The sequence below is a fragment of the Triticum dicoccoides genome, chromosome 5A (assembly GCF_002162155.2).
Source record: "Triticum dicoccoides isolate Atlit2015 ecotype Zavitan chromosome 5A, WEW_v2.0, whole genome shotgun sequence".
Lineage (NCBI taxonomy): Eukaryota > Viridiplantae > Streptophyta > Magnoliopsida > Poales > Poaceae > Triticum > Triticum dicoccoides.
The window spans coordinates 710,572,841-710,583,904 of NC_041388.1; the positions used below are offsets into that span (position 1 = coordinate 710,572,841).

Sequence of the window (11,064 nt, forward strand, 5' to 3'; positions counted from 1 at the left end):
CGGAGCCGAGGCCGGATGTGTGCTCGTTCTGTTTGTATCCATTTAATAATTCATTTTAAGTTATCGACAAACTAAAAAAAGGGACAAATTATATCAGGTATTGTTTTTGAAAACCCGAATTTATTTCAGGTAAACCCAAACGCCCAGCTGAAAGAAGTAACTCTGGCCATCAAGTGGTACGTACCTACCACACACCTATGCATATATAGTTGGCAGGCAGGCATGCGACTCATAGCCAAGGCAGGCATTGTGGAGTGCTCCAGCCCACTCCTCGGGTCACCTAGCAGCAGCAGCCATGCCGGGAGTCGTGAGCTGGAGGTGATTCTGAGCAACACGGCGGCATCGTGGGGGCGTCGGGCATGGGCGGGCGCCGCGGTGGAGCTGCCGCTCCTGCTGCGGCTGGCGCTGCCGGCCGTGGCTGTGTACCTCATCAACTACCTCATGTCCATGTCCACGCAGATATTCTGTGGGCAGCTCGGCAACCTGGAGCTCGCGGCGGCGTCGCTGGGGAACACGGGCATCCAGGTCTTCTCATACGGCCTCATGGTACGTACCACACCGATCCAGTAGTAGAGTAGCTAGAGAGATGCATGCATGCATGCATGGCGCTTATAAATGATTTCGGTTACTGTATGATTTCCACGCGATTCATTCGTTCGTTAAAATGCTACTTTCGTCTGAAACGCTTTTATATTATGGGATGGAGGGAGTACTTTCGTCTGAAGAAATTTATCGCTTAAATGTATGCCTGTATCTAAACGTATTTCAATGCTAGAATAGCTTAATAATAAGAAGATGGGCAAAATTAAAAGAAAATAAATGTTCATGTGCAGCTTGGGATGGGCAGCGCGGTGGAGACTCTATGTGGACAAGCCTACGGCGCGCACAAGTACGAGATGCTGGGCGTGTACCTGCAGCGCTCCACGATCCTCCTTGCTGCCACCGGCGTCCCCCTCGCCATCATATACGTCTACTCGCGCCCCATCCTCCTCCTCCTCGGTGAGTCAGAGCGCATCGCCGCGGCCGCTGCCGTCTTTGTCTACGGCCTCATCCCACAGATCTTCGCCTACGCGACCAACTTCCCGATCCAGAAGTTCCTCCAGGCGCAGAGCATCGTGGCGCCCAGCGCCTGCATAGCGGCCGCCACGCTGCTGCTCCACCTGGCGCTAAGCTGGCTGGCGGTCTACAAGCTCGGCCTCGGCCTCCTGGGCGCCTCCCTGGTGCTTAGCCTCAGCTGGTGGCTCATCGTGCTTGCCCAGTTCGCCTACATCTTGGCCGCCCCTAGGTGCAGGGAGACCTGGACAGGGTTCACCACGCAGGCTTTCGCCGGCTTGTGCGGCTTCGCCAAGCTCTCCGCCGCGTCTGCGGTCATGCTCTGCCTAGAGACGTGGTACTTCCAGGTCATGGTGCTCATCGCCGGTCTTCTCCCCAACCCTGAGCTCTCTCTCGATTCCCTCTCCATCTGGTAACTACTGCTCCCTCCCTCCGTAAAGAAATATAAAAGCGTTTTAGACCACTACTCTTATACAGCAGTAATTACTACTTTGATTTCCTCATCGATCACCATCTGGTATTCATTCTTTGTTGACATCTTAATTAATTTGCCAGCATGGCCATATTCGGATGGGTCTACACCATCTCCATCGGGTTCAACGCGGCAGCAAGGTACTACGTACACTACATACATACGACATACGGGAGTGTATAACAATATTTATTTACTCACCTCCGATCATGTCCTGGCTGTTGTCCTTATAAGATAGTACCTTTATTTTCCTAGTGTCAAAGATTTCCATGTCAGACCAGGCTAGCTAGTACTCACTGTCTAACATTTTATAAGACGTTGTTACATTTCATGTCTGTGTCAAAAAAACGTCTTTTCTATTATGTTACGGAGGGAGTAGATGCAAAAAAAAAAAATACTACGTACCAAAATCTACAGTATGAAAGCGAAATCATTAACCTCATATATTTTTATTTATTTAGTTTTACAGATATTGATGGTTCTTCTTATAAACTTGATCGAAGATAGAAAAGTTGATTTTTTTTATTCCAATAAAATATTCACCTTCAAAGTAAAATAAGCAGCGTGAATTTATATAGCATCTGTTTCATGTTTCATTCTTAGCGTTCGCGTGGGGAACGAGCTTGGTGCCGGCAACCCGAGGGCGGCAGCTTTCTCAGTCGTCATGTCGACAACAATGTCGTTCATTCTGGCTGTTGTCGCGGCAGTCATTGTGTTGTGCCTCCGTGATCGCATTGCCTACGTCTTCACAGGTGGCAAAAACGTTGCGGAAGCAGTGTCCGACCTCTGCCCGCTGCTTGCCATCACCCTCATCCTCAATGGCGTTCAACCCGTGCTTTCTGGTAAGAACCATGTCTGTTGGTTTCCTTTTGGCAAAAGGTAAGAACTGGTCGATGGTAACTAACTTGCTATCGTCTTGTGGCATGCTGAACCGTCGTGACAACCTAGCTATTTGTCGTGATAGCTAAGAGACTCTCATTAATTAAGTATAAGAGACCTCAAGTTCAAAATCTAGCCAACCCACATATCAACCAATGGCGGCACCAGTGGCGGGCACCAATGGGGAACGATAGCACATGTTTTTTCCTGCCACAAGAAATGTTGATTTGAACTATAAACTAGTAGAAATCTCTTCTGGAAGAATATATAACACAATTGTTAGCTACGTGGCTACATAATATGCATTGTGATAGCAATCTATCCTTTGATAAAAATACCATCTTAATTCGATGTATAATTATTTAAAAAGCATTTTTAACCAATCTAATATATTTTGATAAGCAGCATAAGTTAGTCATTGTTCCTGGTCAAACGTTGTAGTGGTGTACACTAATTTTTATCTCAACTCATGAAGTATTCTTGAGCCACTAGACAGGAAATGAATTTTTTTACTCAAAAACATGATATCTCTTTTTTTTCTTAGAAGAGAAGTAGAAACACATGTATGTTACTAGCTAATAAAAAAGACCAGTCAAACTATGGGCAAGTTTATGTCGTACGACTTAGAGTGGATTTGGCGATTGGCAAAGTCCTAAACGACTCCAAGGAGACACATTGAGATGCTGTGACATAGCCTATATACACATCTGGTGCTGAATTTGTTTTTCAAAAAGGAGGATAGCCACAAGCCTCTGCAATGATTGATGCACACAGCCATATATTATTCATTATTCAAAATGTCGCAGTGCATACAAAGTCGACCGAGAAAAGAAAACGCGACGTCGTATGCGTTGTGACAATAACACCACCAAGCAACCACTGACCGTATGCTAACAGGCTAAAACAAACAAAACATACACAACTCGTAGTCTAAGCCTTCAAGAATGAATCATCGCACTTGTGTCAATGATGACGAGTCCAACCATAGGTCCATCTTTCGATTTTCATTCCCAAAGCAGAGCTTGGCATGCCATAGCCTATCTGCAGACCTAGTGCTGAATGAGAAGAATTGATAGGATACATGAAGGTGAAGGCGCGATAATTTGTTATTAGGCATGGAGAGAGAGAGAGAGAGAGAGAGAGAGAGGGAGAGAGAGAGGTAAAGGAATGAGGGAGTCAGTGAACAAATCAACCATTTTAGAAGTCCCTTGCATTACTTCATCTTCGTTATTACTAGCCCATACTTGGAAAACGTTTTTTATTCAAATAATTCATTTGATAATATTTTTTTCTTTCTAACTTACTCCCTCCAATCCAAAAGAAAAAAGTGTTCTGGCTTTAGTTCAGCTTTAGTTCAAATTTAAACTAAAGGCACGCCACATTTTTGGTTCGGATGGAGTATTCTTTAAAGTTTTTTCATTTATACAACTATAAATCTTAGAAAACTTTTCTATGAACTAGTTTGTACTCAGTTTATAAGGAAAATATAAAATTCTCCCAAAAAGAACTACTTTCGGGCAATGTGTTCCATGTTATCGGGCGGCTGCATATGACGTTGTTCTTGCCTATACAGAACCATACCTATATGCAATAAAGATACCAGGACACAAACTCATTGCACCATCCATGATTCCCTTGAGAAGGCCATGGAATGTGTTATCGGTGTGCTGCAACTTCGTGTCACGTCTACTATATATTAGAAGTAATATACGGACTCACCAGAAAAAAGAGAAATTATCTAGAAATTATCACAACATTAGAATCATCTGACTTTTTATCTATCTATTATATATTAGAAGTAATATACGGACTCACCACAAAAAAGAGAAATAATCTAGAAATCTAGAAATTATCACAAAATATAGAAACATCTGACCGTTTATATAATAGACCAAGATTTTAGAGCCATTAGATATACTTAAGTGTAATAATTACCCACAAATGCCATTACTAATGAAAAACTGTTTTGTTCAGCTATATACCTTGTACTAATACTAACTGAAAAAAATAGGATGTAGAAAAAAACTAACGGACTATTCCCTCAGAAAAAAACCTAGTGTGGGACTAAGTTCCCTCAAAATAATCCACGTCAAAAAAACAGTGTGAGGCTAAAACGTGGCGGTCAAAAAAGGATTATACGGACGTGTCGCTATCTGGCAAAAAAAGATGTGCCGGTCATAATATTATTAGCGTGGGCTGATGCCTTATGCATGCACACATTCATTCCACCATAATGGGCGCTTCATAAGAAAACATACATGCATTTTCCTGAATATTATTGGCTGAAGAATCACACGCACGTACAAAACTAGCGATGCATGATCAGTCCACCAGGCCGCTAGCTAGCAATGTATGTACATGTACACAACTAGCAATGATGATCAATCCACCAGGCCGCTAGCTAGCTTGTGCAACAAGCTGATTGTGTACACGGGGCAGCTAGCTTTGTACTATATTGTATCTGGCCGCAGAAAGCATTCTATATGCCTAATAAATTCGTGTACAAACCGCGCCGAATAAAGTCCGCCAAAAAGTGTTCTGAATGCTGGACCTTCGCCAATAATTTCTCGATATTTGAATTTTATTATGTATTGTGCAGTTCAAGGAGACATAACATATTCAAAAGGTGTGTACTACATGTAGCTCACAAAAATGTTCCTTCAGGATTGATTTGACAAGTATGAATCTGATTGAACCTTGAACTCGAACAATCGAAATATATGATATAATTTTTAAGGAGTGTGTTCAATTGTCCTATTTTGGATATTGTAAGTATTTTACAACAAAAATAACTACTTAAAGTTAACCCCTAAAAATGCTTAAAGTGATGTCTAATAGATGTCAATTGACAACAAAGTGGAAAATTTATAGAACGGGAAGGATTACAATTTGTTAAACAAAGGATCATTATAAGGTATTGGTATTAATCAATTAAAGAATCATTATAATATGGTGCATACGGCTGGCTACGTAAAGGAGAAAGTTGAATTAGTCTTTTGAAGTTCTATAGATGAAATTTGGACGGCAATTGTCCATACCTAGGTCCAATGTAAATGATTATGACGGAAAAAAACACATAGTAAAATCATGCCACATGAGCAACAAATACATCCTCGAGAGAGCATATTGTGTGTGAATTGAATTGGCGGGTTAAATAGCATTGAATTTAAAGGAAATCGATAAAAATAGTACTACGTGCTTTACCACATTAAAAAAATAGAGGAAATCCTAAAAGGTGTATCATGAAACCTTTTAATTTCACCAACTATCAATAAATATGTTTATTTTCATAAAAAAACATAGGTGGAGAAGGGCATCACTTTAGTGTATTCAAAGTAGAGTTCATGTTATAGGTCTGGTGATTATTTGCGAGGGCATTCTATAACCATCCCATATGTGGAATACATATCAGAGTCGAATGACATAAATAATTCCGTACCCGTGATTGTTGGATACACCATATTAATTAATGGCTCTATGTGTTGTGTGTGCATGATACTACTTTAATGCAGAGAATTGAACTTTAAAAAGTGACCTAGCTGATATTTTGTATGTGACACATATTAGATCAGTAGGTGCAGCTACAACTCAACTTATGTTTGATATAGTTCCTACAGAACATTAGATGTAAAAATATGAATATTTATGTGTTGACGTCTATTAATAATTAGATTCCATGAAGCAACACCCACACAAAGTTCATAGTCATGAACACTATAGATTGTGACCCAAATACTTCCCTATGTTCCTTAATTGTAGGTGCATTTCTTGGGCGTGGTAACCAAGATAGGGAGGGTAGAATCGATAATTCAGGGGAAAGAAAAAAATAAACCTAACAAATTAGATTTCGCCTTGAAAATAATACAATTAACATCATGGAATAAAAAGAGAAACACTATCAAGCAGATCTATATCATGAACCTACTTTGAATACACTAAAGTAATGCCCTCGCGTTGAGAGGGCCACTGTGCTAGTTAGGGAGAAGGTCGGATGAGACTACGCCCTACAACAATGGAGGCTTGTGGCCTTGAACTTTCCCAAGAGTATGCATGTCCGATGCTTTAAAAGACCAAGACTTCGTCTCAATCCAAACTTGACATGAAAGCACCAAGCGAGTAGAAAACCAATCTCGGGGAACAATCATCAAGTGGATCTTCGAGTTCCGTGTGCAAAATACATGATGAGTAAACCATGTGAGAGGGCTCACTTTGCACTCCAACACAGAAATATGCGAGTAGTTCCACCTCCAAACCACATGATGATAAGCTTCTCCACTTTGGTCTCGCTTGACTCTATTATGCTCCTAATCCATATTCCTGGTAGGCTCAGTGAAAAAGATCATTAGATCGGACCAACCCCTTGAGTATTGTGGATTTCCATGCTCATTATATCATCTTCTCTAGCCATTGATTCCAACAACTTTCATGTGAAGGTCATGCTTTTGATTATTTTATTTTTTTGATAAAAGAGAGCTCTCCTCTCTAATTTCCATTAATAGAAATCACCAATTCTTACAACTAGCAGAAAATAAAAGCAAAGAAACTAAGCTGTCTCCCCCCTGGTCCCTGTCAGCACTGCATTGAGGTAGGAGGGAAGCCATCCCTTGCCCTGCCCACATGTCCTCAAAAAGTGCAGAGCTTCCCAAGGGAGAGACCTAAGGCCTGGGCTGAAAACCGGTCCCAGCACCAGCATTACAGAGTTTAAAAAGTCTTTAGAACAGCAGCTAAACAGCGATAACGGAAACAGTCTCAACACACTAGTCTTCTCTGAAGGACAAAGACAAAAGCAGAAAAAACAGTGGGAAGGCTTGAGCCAGTAGAGTTCTTCGCAGCGTCACCGAATCCAGAAGACCCTTGAAGCTTTTCACCCCATGATCCTTCTAGTCGCCAGTCGCCACCCATGAGCTGCTCGAAACACTTCTTCAGCCACCACACCGATCTGCTTTAGTCCAGCCTCCATCATTTTATTTCTTACGGGGTTTTTCTGCAAGAGATTCCAATCATGTAAGTCTTTAAGTAACAAGTTGACAGGCACACATGGATCATTTACCCTGTTATTATCAAAAATTACACTGTTTCTCAATTTCCAAATAGTCCAACAAATAGCAGAAATACCTATCCAAACTAAACCCCTTTCCTCTTTTCCAAAAGTTTTAGCCCAGCCCCTCATCACCAAATCCAAATCGTCTGGTATATCTTTGAGATTGAAAGCACATTTCAAAATAATCCACAGAAGCCTAGCTACCGAACAGGTCAAACATATATAATACTCTGACAAATAAAAAACTCCAGATGAAGACATGATAAGAAGACAAAACTGACCGAAATAAGAGCAAACAAGACACGTGAGCTGCCTCGTGAGACACATGGCATTCTCACACATGTCCGCTCATGCTCCCCAGTTGAGTGCATGTTTCTCCAAGTGCCCCCCTTCCCACGTTATCTTAAGTGATGTCTATCCACAAGATACAGTAGTTTCGAAAAGTCGTGGTGAATCAACAAAGAAGTTGGCACCAAGCCGTAATAGTGAACTGCGTGCCAGTTTCCACGACTCATGTTTGTACTGAGCCAAGCTCGTTCTCAAAATCATGGCCAATATCACAAGAAAATATTAGTTCGTATTGAGCCAAGCTCGATCTCAAAATTTGTACAGTCATGTAGGTTTCCTGTGTGCATTATGTAGATCTCAGTAAAAATATTTTTGAATTTTTTGTAAAATCCATTGAAAACAACTAGCACGCATATATAATGACTTGGAAACTTAGCAACGAAAATCATCATCAAATAATTTGATAATTTGCAAAGTTTAATGAAAATGAGAAGATGAGAATGTACAGTTTAAGCTCCAAAAGTTAAATTCCAGCACTCCCATATTATATGTTTTTTGGTAAGTTTTAGATGAGGGTTCCGGTGTACCTTGGTTCTAGGAAAACGTTCCCACATTGGAAAGTGGTACAATGGCTGAGACATAGAGAACATACATTGCTAGGTTCTAAAATCCTCTATACAATATCATAGTTGTTTTTATATTGCATAATGTAGTCTATCAGATTATTAACAAAAAGTCTATGATGAAATAATTAAACTGCCCACAGAATGTAATATGTATAGCAGGATTAATATGTGAGACTACAATCTTAAGCATTGACGATGATGTGCCTTATTTCCTGAAATTTTTCATCTTATTATTTCATAGTGTTCTCCGCATATCTGTTTTTACATTGTTGTTGAACTCTTGAAATCCAAAAAACACTGCTTAAAAGATAGATAGGATTTATGCGTATTGATTTTCGAATTTTACGATTCAGCACAAAGAATTTTATAGTAAAAAATCAGAGAAAGCAACAAATGTTAAATTTTACTTTCATGTAAATAGGGACATCTGAGGTTTATGTGGTTATAGGAGCAAGTTTATGTTTTGCAAAGCCTTCATAAAAGGAGGGAAGTGTGTAATTAAAGTTTATGAAAATAGCTAGAGTTTATAAGAAGCTCATCGATTCCACAACAAAGAAACAATCGGCGGAACTACAGGTGTGGCCATGGGGAGCAGTTTAGGAGGGAAGTGTGTAAATTAAGTTCTATGTAAACTAGCTAGAGCTTAAGTTTAGAAGAGAAGTGTGTAATTTAAGTTTATGTTTTGCAAATCCTTGATATAAGGAGGAATGTGTGTAATTTATGGTAATATGAGATTATAAGGATTTTTTTTTTAATTACAGGTGTGGCCGTGGGGTGCGGTTGGCAGGTGTTTGTGGCGTACGTGAATGTTGGGTGCTACTATTTCGTTGGCATGCCGCTTGGCTTATTCTTTGGTTTCTATCTTGGTCTGGGCGCAAAGGGGGTTTGGAGTGGCATGGTAATCGGCGGAACACTACTACAAACACTCATCCTGTTATGGGTGACCTTCAGGACTGACTGGCAACACGAGGTAAGTACGAACCTAACCTATATTAACTGTTTCTGCTTCTGGGTGTAGTTACACCCATGCATGTTTCACACAATCTAGGTAGTATCTATTATACATGAGAGTACATATAGATGGTATGGGATTTATAAATTTATTGCGGTACAATATATACTACTTTTTATGTAGTATATGTATCAGTTTTTTGCATACTCATTCTTTATGTACAAAAATGAAGATATTACAAAAAAATACAGTACAAATTATGCTCCCACTTGCAATTTTTTCATGTACCTCACTTTGAAGTATGTTAAATATTGTATATGAACATACTCAAACCTATGAAATATTACATATAATCCCCCATGGTTGTATATGAGACGTCGGTGTACCTAGGAGTAAGAAGGATTTACCTATACAAATGTTTTCTACCACCCAGTGGTAGTTACCACCACGTGTGTTTTGTGTGTTGTATATAGTATGTGTCAAAACCAAGAGTATGTATGTGTAGTATGTAGTATATAAAAATATTTGGTTAGGTGTATATCCCACTTTGTAGGTAGTTTGTACTATTTTTTGTTATATTGTTCTATACGTACAAATGTGAAGGTATTTTAAAATATACAAAAAAAACTATGGACTCACATGCAATTTTTTATATAGCTCATTTTGAAAAATCTTAGATATAGTATATGAACATATTTAGAATGATAAAGTAGTATATGTACTACCACATGGTAGTATATGAGACATGAGATTAACTACCACCGGGTGGTAGGATGTATGAGTGAGAAAGGGAGAGGGATTACGTTCAAGGACGAAATTTATGAATTGTCTACCAATCTACTCATTTCGTCCCTAAATAGGTAGAATATAAATTCTGAAAGTCAATCCGCTCAAACTTTGACCAAATATGTAAAAGGGAATATCAACAACTACAATTTTGAATGAATACATTATGAAAATATATTTTATGATGTACTCCCTCCATCACATAATATAAGATATTATTACATCCAATATGTGTATATTCGAGGTAATTACATCTAATATATTATGGGACGGAGGGAGTATTATTGCTTTTGTTTTATAAATCTTCATAATTTTTGTATATATACTTGACCAAACTTAGAAATTGTTGACTTTCTTACTCAATTTCTAAGCCACTTACTTGGGAATGGGGCAGTTATGCAAAAAGAAAGATCTATGATATTAAATCAGCATATCTTTATATTGTCTTTATGTTGTGCTTTAGATGTTTATATTTATATTTATATCTATAATTTTGATAACTTTACAAAGTATGACTTTGAAAAATATATATAGGAATTTAGAAATGAGGGAGAAAATAGAAGGGAAGATGATAATCAAATTTATGCGAGGCAATTAATGAATGATGTTGGACATATTTCTCATTGTTTATTTGTCATATGTGTAATTTGAAGGTGGAGAAGGCGCATGAGAGGATTGCGATGTGGGAAGACAAGAAAAATTCATTGCAGCAGGATTGATAAAGACAAATATGCAACTACAATTACTGAGCATGGTCGACTTCTCTGAATAAATAGACCATCTTGGTTGAAAATACTGAGTTTTATTTCTGAATTGTAATTTTTGTTTTGTTACGGGGCAAAATTATTCACGGACTTTGGATGTGATTCCAGTTTTTTCTAGAACATTATCCAAAGGAATTTATTTGAACTCTGAAGATTGAGGAAAGTGTAAGCAAGCCAATTATTGTGCATTGTGATAATCCGTG

The 11,064-nt window shown here is 39.0% G+C and overlaps 1 protein-coding gene across 1 annotated transcript; it reads left to right on the forward strand.

The window, feature by feature from the left end:
- Positions 1-267: 267 nt before the first annotated feature.
- LOC119304379 (protein DETOXIFICATION 40-like) lies at positions 268-10,816 on the forward strand. Its single transcript, XM_037581561.1, has 6 exons — positions 268-546; positions 834-1,465; positions 1,609-1,665; positions 2,129-2,367; positions 9,121-9,329; positions 10,751-10,816. Exons 1-6 carry the CDS (start codon positions 442-444, stop codon positions 10,814-10,816), a joined length of 1,308 nt encoding a protein of 435 aa, XP_037437458.1. The 5' UTR covers positions 268-441.
- The last annotated feature ends 248 nt before the right edge of the window (positions 10,817-11,064 follow it).